A 14,992-nucleotide genomic window follows, 5' to 3' on the forward strand; every position below is an offset into this window, starting at 1 on the left:
GAGGGAGGATAGGGTGCCAGATGCTTCCATTGACGACAAAACCCTCCGGCCAGCCCCTTTGCTTCTGCTTTGGCCAATGACGTGAGCGGCTTTGGTCGAGCCTCTTTCAAGCCTTCCTCTGCCTTCACTGTGATAACCTCCCTGGCAGTCATGTGACGGGGATAGAGTACTACACTAGCGGAGCTAAAGGACACATCAGCAGCCCGGCCAGCGCCGTTGCAAATCGGGACCCTGCCTCTAGGCAGTTTTCAGGGACAACATTTAACAAGCGGCCAGGCCCCCTCCTTAGGAGCGCTGCGGGGTTTGGTGATTGCTGGGGGTGTCGCGCTGGTTCTGAACGCCACGAGGAGCTGCTGCCCGCTGGGATCTTGCTTGTCTTTGATTTGGGGTGTTCTTAGTTTTTTTGTTTTGTTTTGTTTTTTGGTGTGTGTGTCTGTCCAGAAAAGTTCAGGTAAGGAGTAAAGACACGTTTCTCACTCGCAGGGTGGGGGGCTCTGGGTCCCGTAGCGTGGAGCACCCTGCCTGCAGGGGGCTGGCCGCGTTAGCGCTGCCCGCTGGGGCCAAGGGAAGGAGATCTCCGGGATTGCTGGGGGGGGGGGGGGGGGAATCCCCGGGAGGGGGGATGGGAACATGCTGGAGAGAAGCTTTGGGATCAGCGTTGGGGAGGGGGAAGGAGGAGATCCGGATTTGTTGAAGTGCCGTGCAAAGGGGGGTATGTGTGTGTGTGGGGGGGGTCCTTCGTGCCATCCAGTCCCAATGGACTCTGGAAGATAAGACCCCACAAGCTGGCTGTATTTACACGGGCTCCTCTTTCTGCAGGGGGCGGGGGAGCTGGTCGGGCAGGAGCCGGGGCGATGTTTATAACCATATGTTGGCCGGACTGGCAGCGAAGGGACAGTTTCCTCTGCCCAACGCTGAGACCCGCTTCATTTGCAAGACGGGGCCAGGAATCACCCCGCTCTCCAAGCCAGGAGCCTGCCCGCTCTCTGCCGATGCAATGCGCCCCGGGATTAGAGACTTTACCCCCCCCCCAGCACCCCCCGCCGGACGCGGGGGAGGATTAGCTCTTTGCAGAAGGATAACGAGTAGATGGTTAACCCCCCCCCCCACACACACACACACACACTCTCTCTCTTTTCTTTGCACGGGGGTGGCCGCACCCGGCGTTGCGATGCATGGATGTGGATTGCAGGGGTCGGTTGTTTTGTGGCTCCGGACAGGAGCAAAAGGGAGACATCCCTCCTCCCCCCACCGCCCCGCAGGAGAGCATCGGGCTGCAAAGCTCAAGCCCATCTCCCCCGGGCGCGCCGGGAGACGCGTGCCCCTCTGCGTGCAGGCCGGCCGGGGCTGCTCGGGAAGGCGCTGGCGGGGAGCAGGAGCCGGAGCGGGGGGGGCTGTGTGTGCTCTGCTCGCAGGCTGTTATGGCAGTGTTGACAGGCGAAGCGGCGAGGCAGGGTTACTCTCGGTCAAGCTGAGCCCTGGGGCCGGGGGGGGGGGGGAGCAGCATCAGTGCACTGGGTTCCTTCGCTCCATGTCCAGCCCCGCCAGGTGGGCTAAACACAGCCGGGCTCTTCAGCCATGAGTGCAGAGGAAACCCCAACTCCTGGGCTGACGCACAGCCTGGCAAGGCCCGAGGGGCTCGGAAATGCAGCATCCCCTGTCCCGTCTTTCTGCCCCGTGCAGCGCATCAGTTGCCGGGGCTCCATTCACTAATGAGAAATTAGCATAGAAATGCCTGGAACGAATGTGTGATCAGCATGTGCTTGCGACCGAGGCAGCGGATTATTGTTTCACCGTCGCTGCTGCCAGGGTTGCTGTAGATTAAAGTGTTTCCTCTGTAAGAGGGCAGGGGAGAGTGGAAGAGCTTTTCAAAAGCCTGCTTTCTCCAAAAGGGTTCTGGGGCGTTTGCAAGCTGTGGAATGAGGAAACCAGATGGGCTGGAAAGCATTTTTCTGAACTTCCTAATAATGCTCAGGCTGTCCCCTAAGACCACCCCTTTAAAAGTAGCTCTCACCAGATCATGCTGTATCAAATGCCTCCTCTCTTTAATGCACCTTGCAGAGGTAATCGTTGGCATGACTACTTTGTATTGTAAAATGTACTGTAAAGAGGCTCCTTATCAGGAAAATTACTTTGGAGAACTAATTTCAGTAATGCAGCTCCCAGGCTGCTAATAGAAAATGGATTTTTCTATTTTAAAAATGCCTTTATATGTTAACTGGCTCCTGATTTCTTTGAAATTCAAGGCCCACAGTGTTTCAAAGTCACTTTATAGTCAGCTTTATGGACCAGCTGGAGCAGGATCAGGCCCTTGCATGCATTTTTAATCCTCAGAGAAAAGCGATTTCCCTGGAAAATGGTTGTCAGCATATCCACAGCTGCTGAGCAAGCACCAATTGCCAAAATATGCTATTGGTGTTATCAGTTGCGTGCTATGGTATTTCCTATGATGTTGTAAACATCACCAGGAATAACAGGCTGCTAAATTTCTGCCTATCTTTCAGCAAGCCGCTGAGGCCTTGACTTTTGTAATTTTTAATCTGAAACATTGCTGTACGGGGTATATGTGCTCTATCCTTTTATTAGCCAGTCACTAAACAGACAACTGTTAAACAGAACAATGTGACTCTGGCATAACATGCAAGAAAACAAAGCTGAGAACTCTTTTGAAACTTGGAGACCATAGTGCTGCTGTGCGCTGTTAATCAGCTGCTACATTTCACCCCAGAGGTGGCTGCATTTCAGTGGCATAAGAAGTGAAGCCTCTTTTATAAATCATTTTGGAATGCTTATGGATGCAAATGCTGTGTATAAATGTTAGATATATGATATAATCATTATTTTGTATTAATCTAACTGGTTCTTGTTTCTTTGCAAATGTCTGGTTTGGGCCATATCTTTAGCCGCAGTACTGAGGGTCTTTTGCTCTTTAGATTGGCCAGTAGTGTGGCCATTTTGTCATTGATTTCAGTGGGAGCAAGAAGGGTTTCCAGATTGAAATGGACATTTAAGAAATCTTTACAAAAAAAAATGTTTTTTCTATGCTAAGTTTGCTGCCACTCAGGTACTTTCTCTCTCTCTCTCTCACAGACACACACACACACACACACGCGCGCCAATCTCTCTTCAGCAAAAATGTCTTGTGTGCAAAATCTTTGTGGTCACAGCAATAGCAGTGAGAGGTTAGAGCTGGAGCAAAATGGGAATAGGCAGGATTTGAAGCCATCTGCCATATGGGAATGTGCCCTCCCCTCTGCCCCACATTAAACTGTGGTTATCTCTGCTTTTGAGGCAAGCAAGATATTAATCAGTGAACCCTTTTTGGAAGCAATAAAAGATTCACAGAGCCAGATTCTGATCTCTGTTCACTGGTCTACATCTGGAGTAACTCAGCTCCACTGACTTCTGTTGGAGTAATTGAATTTGCACTGAGATCAAAATCTGACTTGTAGTCCCCTTGGCATATTTCAGGTATGCTGGCAATCACTTTTACTATTAGAAATGATTATATGCTAAGGTCACAGAACATGGACACTAACCGTTGTTTGAACTTCCTCACTTTGAGCACAGGTGAGTATTTCATTATCAGTTTGCAAGAATAGATGACTGACAGTGGATGCAAACCAGGAAAATGTACAACTTGGCTTTTAATTCCCTTTTCTTTGGAACCACCACCACCCTCCTCCACACATAAACATAAATAAGGAAGCTGTAGCTTTAAGAAGTGTGTTTTTACTTTTACTTCCTGTGGAACATTAATAGACTGATGCTGATGGAGCATGTGAAGGTTGCTGTGCACTGCATCAGCTATAGATTGAGTGCACAGATTTATTTTTATCTCCTCCTAGAAGACAGAGACAGAGGCAAATTGCAGATCAGGCAGCATAGGTGCCCTGGAGTAATAATAAACAGCTCCCACCCTTCCCAAAACTGGACGCTATTGACTATTCATGGCAAAGTGTCCACAGCACAGCAGCAGAGCCTGTGGAAAATGACAGTGTGCAACAAGCTTGACTGGCATTTCCTTCATGCTCGGTCACATGCCTTCTGATTGCCTGTCCCTCTCTCTCAAACACACCCTTATTGACCGATCAAATTATATCTATCGCTGCAACCACATACCTTCCACAGGGAGGCATGTTTTATTATGTACATATGCAGCTCAGTTTTCAGTCAGTCACCTTGAGCAGAGCGGAGGGCCCAGGGTCAGTGTTCAGCAAAGTCTGCACATCTGCATTTTAGCTCCTTAAGAGTTATATCGTGCAGCCGTCAAGCAGTGTTTTCTCAGACAAAACTCCCAGTAAGACTGCTGTGCCTGAATTGAGGGCTGCAGGAATTGCATTGGCTTCAGAGGGAGTTTTGCCTGAGGGTTGCAAAATAAGCGTCGGAGCCTGTCGTTCTTTATTCAAGGGAGTAGTCCCACTGACTTCAACCAGAACGCTCAAGTGAGTAAGAGGCTGAAGGATCAGGCCCATTGGCCCTACTAAATTGCGTGTGTTCAGAATATAACAAAATGCAGTCACTTGCTGTAGTCACAATGAGTTGAAATCCTACGCAAGAGCTTTGTTCCAAGTTCCCAGTTTAGAAGTTGGCACCATGTTTAGATCATCTCAAGGCTGTGTATCCAAGTGACAGGCAGCGTGGAATAATGAGGTGACACTCGCACAATCAGCTGGCCTGCCAGCACATGGTAATTAGCCCAGCATGGTGCCAGTCCTATTAAGGGTGATGCAGGTGATGATGACGTTAGTAAACTGATTCATTACATCTGGAAAGGAAAATCTTACTAGTAAATGCTGAAGCACAATAAATATTTTTGGCTCCTAGCAGATTGGTCCTTGCATTATGCAGATTAGCCTATATTTGAATAACTGAGACAGTGAAAAATAAAGTCAATGGAAAGCTATAAGATAAGGAAAGGATAGTGTTCTTTCATGGACACAAGTTATAAACTTTATTTTTATTTGCTTTTTGGGTGGTAAAAATTTCAACACTTCCCCCCCCCCCCCCCATTCCCTTCTTTGGCTCTCTGTTTCTTTGTCAGACAAAAGATTATAAATGTATTTCCTCTTGCCAGTAATAGTCTGAGAAGGCACTGTAAATCTACAGAACACTTAGTTGTGAAATTATTTCTGAAAGAATTCTTTTGCAAACATGTGGTGCAATCTTGGAAAATGCCTAGGCACTCAGAATCCTTTGGGGGTGATACAGCAATATGAAAGCATGTAGCAACATGTGTTCCCAGTGAAACTGCATGCGGTTGACTCTCATTTGAGCTGGAGAGATTTGTAGGTCTAGTGCATGGAGATGAATGATTAAACCTGACTTCTGACTGTCAATATTTTTGTTCCCTATATTCAGGCTTTCGCTTGAGCTTTCACTGTGTGGTATATGCTGGTGGGATATCCGTAACAGATTATCCAGGAATGGTGGATCACTTGCTTCCGGCTGATGAATATTTTTCATCCACAAGGTCCCCTGTTGGATACTTTGGGGACATGATGGCCGGTGGGAGGTCATATCAGATGCTGCCCTCACCGGTGTCAGAAGATGACAGCGATTCTTCAAGCTTTTGCTCTTGTTCCAGCCCCGATTCCCAGGTTCTCAGCTCTAGCTATGGAAGCACATCTAGCGCTGAAAGTCAAGATAGCATTTTAGACTATTTACTGTCCCAGGCTTCCTTGGGGAACACCCCTGCCTCTTGGTGGGACAAAAGGAGACTTCAACCAGTAGTGAAAGAGGAGTATTTCAGATTGCCTGAGTTCACAGTGGATATGGAAGATTCTGGACCATTTCAGCCCACACTTGAGGAGATTGAGGAGTTTCTGGAAGAAAACATGGAGTTGGATCTCAAGGAAGGGCCTAAAAGTGAGACCAAGGACTTGAGAGCTTGCAGCCAAGTTTCCGTTGCTTCAGTCCAGCAAAAAGACCATCTGGTACCTAGCGTTAATTTAAAAGAAAGTAAAAGCGAACAATCAAGTAGCTCAACAGAAGGTAGCGATGTTTCAAATGGAGCACTATCCCTGGAGGGAGGGATACCTGTCATGCTCCAAATTCAGCCTGTACAGATCAAACAAGAGTCAAATACAAGCCCTAGTTCACAAGGACCAGCACAAGAGAATATTAAAATTGCACAGCTCCTAGTCAACATTCAAGGACAGACATTTGCACTTGTGCCGCAGATTGTTCAGTCATCCAATTTGAACTTGTCTTCTAAATTTGTCCGCATAGCTCCAGTCCCTATTGCTGCAAAGCCGATTGGGCCAGGAGGCATGATCCAGGGTCAAACGGGGATCATCGTGGGCCAGAAATTTCAAAAGAACCCTGCGGCAGAACTCATTAAAATGCACAAATGTTCTTTCCCTGGCTGTACCAAGATGTACACTAAAAGCAGCCATTTGAAAGCGCACCTGAGGAGACACACAGGAGAAAAACCTTTTGCATGCACGTGGCCTGGTTGTGGATGGAGGTCAGTACTGTGATGCAGTAGTACTCCGTATCCAATAAACATTTCATTCACTTGACATAATATGCCAGCCAAACAGGTTTGAACCAAGTTCGTTTATAAACAATTTTGCTGTTCTCTGAAACCTGTTTGGTTGGTTTTAAAATTAAAACCACTTTTCTTAATGTTAGGGACTTTGGTGTGTTGAATAGCAGAACATTACTGTTGACATTCACTGTACAAAAGTCTAAAAAAATACCCCAGTGACTGGTATTTCATTTCATAATGGCCAGATTAGACTTGCTCCTGCAGATATTGCTTTGTATATTCATTGGTCCCATTGCAGCATACCATCTCCAATGTACCATTGATGCAAACTAGGACACACAAAGCAAATTGGGTCATTGGAGCACAGTCACTTCATTACTAGTACTACATGATTATATGTATTTGGAGATTCAACTACATGGAGGTCAAATACAATCAGTGAAGGGCTATGAATGACATATATGCTTAATAAAACCCTAATAAAACTTTAAAACATTATAAGCAATTTTGTAATTTCCAGAATAAAATACTAGCTTGGGAATGCTGTCTCATCATAGGGTATGCTACTCCAATTTGATCTGTGTTTATTTTATGTTCTGGTTTAGAAATGTATATTAGTGCTCATCCAGATGTGCCCCTGAGTGTTGTACATTTCAAAAGTAATCAGTGAAAACAATCAGAAGGGGTGGTTAAAAATTTTCTGTCAAAACTTTTCTTCAATGGACAATTGAGTTTTTGAATAAGTAAAAATTTACTTTAGCTTTAGCTTTCCTCAAAATTTTTGATTATTTGTTGGAAAACTGGAAACTGACAAATATTTCTTTTGTGATTAAAAAGTTGAAATTTCCCATGGAAACCCCTTCTCCTCCATTTTTCAATCTGCTGTGGAACCCAGCCAGTTTCTTAACCGAGCAATGAAACTTCCTACACTTTGATGAAAACCAAACATCATCTCAAATCCCTCCTGTTAAATTGTACCAAAATGATTCGAAAGACTTGGCAAAAGGAAAAACATCCTGTAGTGCTTTGGTGAGCAATGTGTGGTTAGGAAATGGGTCACGCTCATTGTGAACTGAAGAGATAAGAGGAGAGACATGAGTAAAATTGCAGCTATGTGAGATATAGGACCACTAGGGATGGATGAATTTGTTTGAAAGGAAAAAGTCGGAACTAGTCTGAATCTTGTCCCTTTCCTGCAACTGATACACTGAGCTTTCCCCATTGCCACTAGGGCTGAGTGGATCATTTGTAGCTAATACTTCCTGTGATCAGTTTCCTCCCTTTTCTCATTCATGGAGGTTCCATGAGCAGATTGCAATTTTCCTTCATTTATTTGCTACCAATGAAATTTTTCACAAGCTTTGTTTACTTCCAGCCTTGTGATTCAAAATGAACTGAAATTCGACTGTGTCTCTCAGTTGTGATTGGTCACATAAATCACATGGCATTTTCCCATGCCCTCATTGGCATAGCATCGTCCTTTCTGTTTGACTTTCAGAGTCAATGCTTGCAAGGAGCATATTTAAGATTTGTTTTCTGCTAGTATCTGTGCAAATGTAACACTTGCTTTCTATGAGCCATGATGCTGGTGAAACTTGATTGTCCAAATTTTTGTGGAAGGGGAACAAAACAAAGGGTTGAAATTTGGCCAAAGTTTAATTCCTTTAAAAAGCTGAATGAATGTTTGTGGGAAATTGATTTGCAATATTCAGCTAACCACTAGTGACAATGGTCCTGACCCAGGCATATTTGAGGTCAGAAGATGACTTGCCGGGGCTCTGATTGTGTCTCTATCTGATTCCGCATTGATTTCAGCAGTGCAAGATCAGACCTCAGGAGTCTGTTTGTGAATTGTTCTTTTGCGGATGATCTTCTGTGGATGTATCTTATGAGAACACTGGTATTTTCCAGAATGTCAGTCAAAGGTGAATGATTAGGAATGCATAAGCAGCAATATAGACCAATGTTCCCTGGGGTGCCTCCCATGAAGTGACACCAAGGATGAGTGTAGCCTCTGTATGTCCACAACCTCACAAGGGTTGAAGTCTAGTGTGAATGGTGCATAGCAAAAATGCCAAGAGGCATGTAAAGAGAAGTACTGATCCAGATGGTGAGTACATCTAGAACCTGTAATTTAAAGACCCAAATGCTTGGACAGCCATAGTTCTTTATGGGCAGAAGTCCAGTAGAGCCTAGGGATTAAATAACTTCCATACAAAAAAGGCTTGTTTCTGGCTGTTGGATGTTTTTCCAAACCCCTCATTGTGGTTGCATCTTTGCACTTAGGATAACTGAGAGCATAAGCCAGAACCCCGGATCCAAATGCCCCATAACTTTGGATGAGTTCTGATCCCAGTTTGAAATTTTTCAGCTGGGGCCCATCACTAACATAGACCAAGGAGGGGGCAGACTTTCAAAGGGGCTGTTTCCCTCTATCACAAATCTCTTAGAACAAGCTTGAGATTCCAGCACTCCCATGTGTTCTTCTCAGACATCAAAGTCAGATCTGCAGTGACATACCATAGCCAGAGCAGTGAGCACAGAATTACACAGTCCCCTTTCATCAGTAAAGCATGTTTACCTTTTCCAGAAGTTCAGGGAGAGCTGTGAGCTCACATGACTAAGTCAAGTACATCTGGAGTCTGTTCTCAGTTTTATATCATCCCAAATGAATTTATGCACTGAAATTCTGCTGCTGGTTTCTTCCACGTTCTTTTCCTTTCTTCTCTGCGTGTGTATGGTGTATTTCTTTTTCAGCAAAATGAACTTAAAATCTGAGTTCATGGAAAATAGCAATTTAGAAAAATGCTGCTTGGTATCTTTTGAGTCATAGTGTTTAGCTACAAGGGGGGTGTCTGTGTAAAAGCTTTTCCTTCTTCCTGTATGGACAGAACAGCTAAACTAAAATAAACTCCCAACCAACTGTATGTCATCTTTAAGTGTAGCAAAGCAAAGTGATGGGAAAGGTTAAACTTTTGCAAGCCTCATACAGCATGGGATTCCCAAGTTCCTTTCTGAATGCTGACCACTACCAACTTTTGCCCCTCCGTCACAGAACGCGAGAGCTGCTCTTTTCAGTCTTAAGCAATATGCAAACAGCAGAGTACAGAAACTGCCAGTGACCCATTTAGTCCAGTATCCTGTTGTACCAGTCAGAGCATTGATCCGTGTCAGACCAGGCTACACCTTATGTTCATCTAGGTCAGTGGCTAATGCCTGCCTCTTCTGAGAAGGGCAAAACCATGAAACTCGCACCTGAACTTCAGTATCTTATGTAGGAAATTTGGTGAAGACAGATGCAAGCTACTGCACTTTCGAAGGAACAGTTTAAATGGCTGGTAAACCATGCTGATGAATCTGATCTCAAGATGATGATCTTGTCAATGATAGAGTATAGGCAAGTTGCTGGAGTTGCCTGCTCAGGGCACCACAACGGCCCAAAAATGTGAATAAGATTCTTGGGGCTGATTCTCATTTACACCAAGACCCCTCTACACTGCATAAAGATGTGGCTGTGTTAAAGGAAGCTTACTGTGTGAGGCTGTGTATTTCCCGAGCACACAGTGCGTTACAGGACATAAGGAAAGTCCAGGTGCCGTAACTCAAGGAGGAGGTGTTGGGGGGAGGGGGAGAGATCCCTGTGAGGATTCCCTCGCCGAGATAGATCCCTCACAACGTCCTGTTAGGTAGGAGGCTTTTCCTTCTAACTTAAAAGGCCACAAGGCTCGAGCCTAAGCTTCTTGGATCCCCAGGGACACCTGCGAGGCCTGGGGCATCCACACCAGAGACCCTGTGCTTCTGCTCTGGCCCTCATACAATGTGTTGTTTCCCCATCCCTCTACCATATTCCAGCCCCTCCTCCCTCAAACTTGCCCAATCTCTACCCTCTGCCCTAGCTGGCATCTCCAGAATGGCATAGAGGCTTCTGCAGGGTCTTGAGGATGGGGAAAGGTGCTGTGGAAATGGTTGAGCCTTTCTTCTGCATGGGAAGGGGGAGATGTGCCTGAGGAGCCCCTGTGTTTGGATCTGGGGTCACTATATGGTGCCATTATTGTTCTTTATTGTAGCTCTCGGGATTGGGGCCACATTGTGGGCACTGCCCCTGCCTGTGTCATAGGAGTGGTACAGAAAGGGCTAGTTGGATGCTCCCTTTCCTACAATACAAGACGAAGAAGAGCTAGGGCACACAGTGAAATTTAAAAGGCAACAGAAAGGAGCTACTTTATTATGAAACTTCTAGTTAACTGATGGAACTGGAATGTGCAGGAGGTCAGACTAAATGATCATGATGGTCCCTTCTGACCTTAAAGTCTATGAGTCTATAACTCAGCGCGACTGGATATTTTTAGTCCTCGTATGATTGTTATTTGTTGGAGCAATATTCTGCTTTGTACCCTCCTCTGTTATTTACATTCTTGCACCCCCCACCACTCCTGCTCCAATGCCCAGAAAGTGCACTTCAGCTCTCAGGAGCTGAAATAATTGTGCTCTCTGAATCTCCTTTCTCTTTGGGAGGCTACTTGATTTCTGAATTTAGAGGGAAACTGTGAAGGGCCGACAGGCACCCTCCCAAGTCCCTGGCAGCCTTGCCTTTGAAATAAATCCCTTAGGTGGAAAATACTTTCACCTGTTCCCAAAGTGAGAATTCTAACAAGATGCAATCACTCCCTTACAAGATAGGTCTCCCTTGAGCAGAAGCTGATAGTCTGCATCCGATGAAGTGAGCTGTAGCTCACGAAAGCTCATGCTCAAATAAATTGGTTAGTCTCTAAGGTGCCACAAGTACTCCTTTTCTTTTTGCGAATACAGACTAACACGGCTGTTACTCTGAAACCTGTCTAAATAGTGTGATTCAGCTTCCTGACTGAAGCCAGCAGGTATAGTGGAAGGAAGGCAACAAACTCAGTGTCATTCTGCACTTACAGGGCTACATTCATCCTTGGCCCATCTCCATCAATTGCAGTGGAATTACAAGAGGGGTGAATTTGGCTCCTTGTGTTTGTGTGAGATTTCCAAACAGTCTCTGTCTTTATTTCGGAGGAGCTGTCATTTCGTAGGTGCTGGGATCATAAAATTTGGGCTGCTTATTCGTAAGTGGGGCCTCTTTTTCATTTGCTACCTGTTTGAATTTGGAATTCCATCAATTTTTTTAGACTGTAAGGCGAGACGGGACCTTTATCGTCATTTAGCCTGATCTCTGAATATCGCAGGCAATAGAATTCTAGCAGCTTTCCTGTTCTAACTTTTGGGTTGTTTTTTTTGTAAACACAGGGAGAGAGAGGAGGGTTTATTTCTGTGGGGCCCGGTAAGGTGATCTTTCCATGAATGCTGGGTAACAGCATTGCAACATTCTTACTTCTTCAGCTAAGGGCTTCGTTATGAGGCTAAGTGTATTTTTATCATATTAACTCACAGTAGCGTCCATGGCTCACATAACACACACATCTCTGACATATAAAGAAAAGGAGTACTTGTGGCACCTTAGAGACTAACCAATTTATTTGAGCATAAGCTTTCGTGAGCTACAGCTCACTTCATTGGATGCATACTGTGGAAACTGCAGAAGACATTATATACACAGAGACCATGAAACAATACCTCCTCCCACCCCATTCTCCTGCTGGTAATAGCTTAGTAAATTCCAGCCACATATGACTCCCTCCCCTCTCCCTTGGTGCAATTGCCAGGGACCCATTGCAGTTGTCTTGCTCTGAGCTTGTTTCAGGTCCCTCCATCCCACTTTTCCTTGTGTTTTATAATGATACTGACAACACAGAGACCTGGATGAGGCAGCCCTGCATCTTGCGGCTCCTGCCTCTGCCATGAGGATTGCTCTGTGTTTGTCTCTCAAGGACCTCTCTCCTGAGGTAGATTTCTCTTCCACCTGAGAAAGTGACTACCTTTCCTGGCAAACAAATCAGTTCCTTGTCCAACATGTCTGATCCCATGTCTGTCAACTTGCCACTATGATATGTTGGTGAGGTCCTAGCAGCTCTCAGTCTGCAAAGTTCTGTATAGTGTATGCTGCCCTTCCCTTTCTCTCCTGTTGAGTTGCTCTGAAAAGTTTCTCAGAGTCCTATGATCTCATGGTTCTTAAAGATAATTCCTTTAAGGACACTGCATCAGGGCCAGCCCAATGGAGGAGTTTCACAAACAGTTCTTGGTCATGTCAGTGTTCCAGACTCTGGTCATGGCTGGGTACCCACTGCTGGAAAGGGCTAGCAGTGTTAGAGAGAGAAGTGTTCACAGGTGCAGATGGGCCCAAATTCAGCCCTGAATCACGACACTCAAGAATTTTGGGAAAGTTTGGATCTGTATCAAAATCTGAACTATCCACTCTCTCTGTAGTGGACAGTGAAATAAAAGCTTAGAATAAAAAAAAAATCCTAAATCCAAACACACCAAACTTTAGCAAAGTTTGGATCCTGACCATCAACTGGTAGCATGGGATCATCTCTAGTTGCAATTAGTATGTATTTTCTTACATGAAGGATTTAGAGTGTGAGCTGTAAAGTCTCTTTCCACCTGAAATGGTGCTCTTTATTTCCCCTCCAGAAAAATAGTATATTTACACAAGTGGTATTGTGATGGTTTTGTTCCACAAATGCACATTTTCCCACATGTCCTTTCCCCTGTTTATTCAGCAAACACTCATGACTTCATGTATTTATTGTAAATAAACAGCTGATATGGTTTCTTGAGAGTTCTTTTTCTATGCCACTCTCTGTTAGTGTTCTGGCAACTCACATTCATCACCCTTTGTTGGACAGCAGTTCTGCGTGCATCCAGAGAGAACTGTCTTAGCATGACATTGTTAACACTTGGGCTCCCAGCACTGGTCTAGGCTAGAAATAGCACCAACCCAGCCGCTCGGTCCCAAGGATTAGCTGGTTTATCTGAGTTTAAAATGGGCCTCCGAGATTCACGATGGCTATTTGGCGACTATTCCTTGGCTGTTGTGGGTGGGAGGTGTCTAAAAATAAAACGATATTGGGGAATCTAATTTTGGTAACCGAGGGCCAAATCCTTATCTCCATTTGTACCAGTGCGGATCCAGAGTAGCTGCAGTGTAGTCAATAGAGTCATTCTGGGATTTACTCCAGTATAACCGTGAGCCGGAATTGACATTAATAGCCCTTTATTTAATCCTTCGGGAGAAAAGTTTCTTCTTTTCTTAGGTCAATTCAATAAGCCGAGTGGCTTCAGAGTAAGCATGGCTGACTCTGCCTGGGTAGTCCCTCACGTAGTATCTGGCCACGGTCTCACAGTCTCGTTGTGATTGAGGATATTGCCGTTCCTCCATCATTCTGAGCATGCCAAGGTGAGACTGGCAGAAGCCTTAGCTTTGGAGCATCGGTGGTGGTCTCTGCGCAGGAGAGGCCCAGAACTGGAGTTTAAGGAAGATGCTGTGGGTTAGAATTGATGTGCATTGGCAGAGCTTTGTGGGGTTTGGGATTGGAATAGCACGGGGTGCTTGCTGCAGGTCAGGAGTGATGATGCATTAGCCGGGTTGTGTGTATGTGTAGTCAGGGGTTTGGGTAAAGCTTATACACCGGTAACCCCTTTAGGGCCTGTCTCCTGTCATTGCTATCCGTTCTAATTTGCATGAGCACCAAAGAATGATGCAATGAAGTGTAGTGTGTTACTGCTGCCCTCTGCTGGATAGAATGAGAACTGCTCGACTGTATGTCATGGGCCTTATACTGCTGACATATTCTCTTTTAGCTTAAGTGTTTGGGCTTCTGCAGCAGGAGGACTTGAGTTCTATCCCTGATGCTGCCATGAAGTTCCATGCATGCAGCATGGGCCATGGAAAAGTAGCAATGGCATAAAAGAATTAGCAGCAAAAATCTGAAGAGGGTTTTCTTTTCTAAACCTCTGCTTGCAGATTCTCCAGATCAGATGAGCTCTCCCGGCACAGACGCTCCCACTCTGGAGTGAAACCTTACCAGTGTCCTGTCTGCGAGAAGAAATTTGCTCGAAGTGACCACTTATCCAAACACGTCAAGGTGCACCGGTTCCCTAGAAGCAACCGCTCTGTGCGCTCCGTGAACTGATTGGTCCCGCCTACCCCTTGCCACCTGTCCGTCCCGGAACAGCCGACAACAGCACTTTGCTCACTATATTTCTTGTGATAATTTATTTGTCTCCATAGAACGGTCAGCGCTGTTACTTCACACTACCACCTCTGAATGTTTTGTGTCCTGCCAACATGATTTGAGAACGAAGTTCTTTTGGGGGAGGGTGGGGTGGGTTTTTTATTAATATTATTATTATTATTATTTTATTTTATTTTCCTTTCCTTCTATCTTTCCCTTTGCTGCTGCTTCTTTTTGGAAATTACAGTGTTTTATTTTTAGCTGTTTTCTGCTGCACAAGGCAAATTTATGGGCTACTTGCTGCTAGTTAATTATAGTCCTGGCATTCCTGAGGGCTTTGCTCATGTACAGAGCCATTCATTGTGAGTTTTTATTAAGCTGGTCTATTTGTCCAGTTTGG

At 45.3% G+C, this 14,992-nt stretch overlaps 1 protein-coding gene across 1 annotated transcript; it reads left to right on the top strand.

The window, feature by feature from the left end:
* Positions 1–203: 203 nt before the first annotated feature.
* KLF15 (KLF transcription factor 15) lies at positions 204–14,728 on the top strand. The gene is made up of 3 exons (XM_074959689.1): positions 204–451; positions 5,362–6,469; positions 14,382–14,728. The coding sequence occupies exons 2-3, from the start codon at positions 5,427–5,429 to the stop codon at positions 14,548–14,550; spliced, it is 1,212 nt and encodes a 403-aa protein (XP_074815790.1). The 5' UTR covers positions 204–451; positions 5,362–5,426; the 3' UTR covers positions 14,551–14,728.
* The last annotated feature ends 264 nt before the right edge of the window (positions 14,729–14,992 follow it).

Source organism: Natator depressus, chromosome 7 (genome assembly GCF_965152275.1).
Source record: "Natator depressus isolate rNatDep1 chromosome 7, rNatDep2.hap1, whole genome shotgun sequence".
NCBI classification, from domain to species: domain Eukaryota; kingdom Metazoa; phylum Chordata; order Testudines; family Cheloniidae; genus Natator; species Natator depressus.

Bases quoted from the DNA above. Each gene is read 5' to 3' on its own strand.
- KLF15 (XM_074959689.1), top strand. From the start codon at position 5,427: ATGGTGGATCACTTGCTTCCGGCTGATGAATATTTTTCATCCACAAGG. The intron at 6,470-14,381 runs GTCAGTACTGTG...CTCTGCTTGCAG, and splicing joins TGGCCTGGTTGTGGATGGAG to ATTCTCCAGATCAGATGAGC.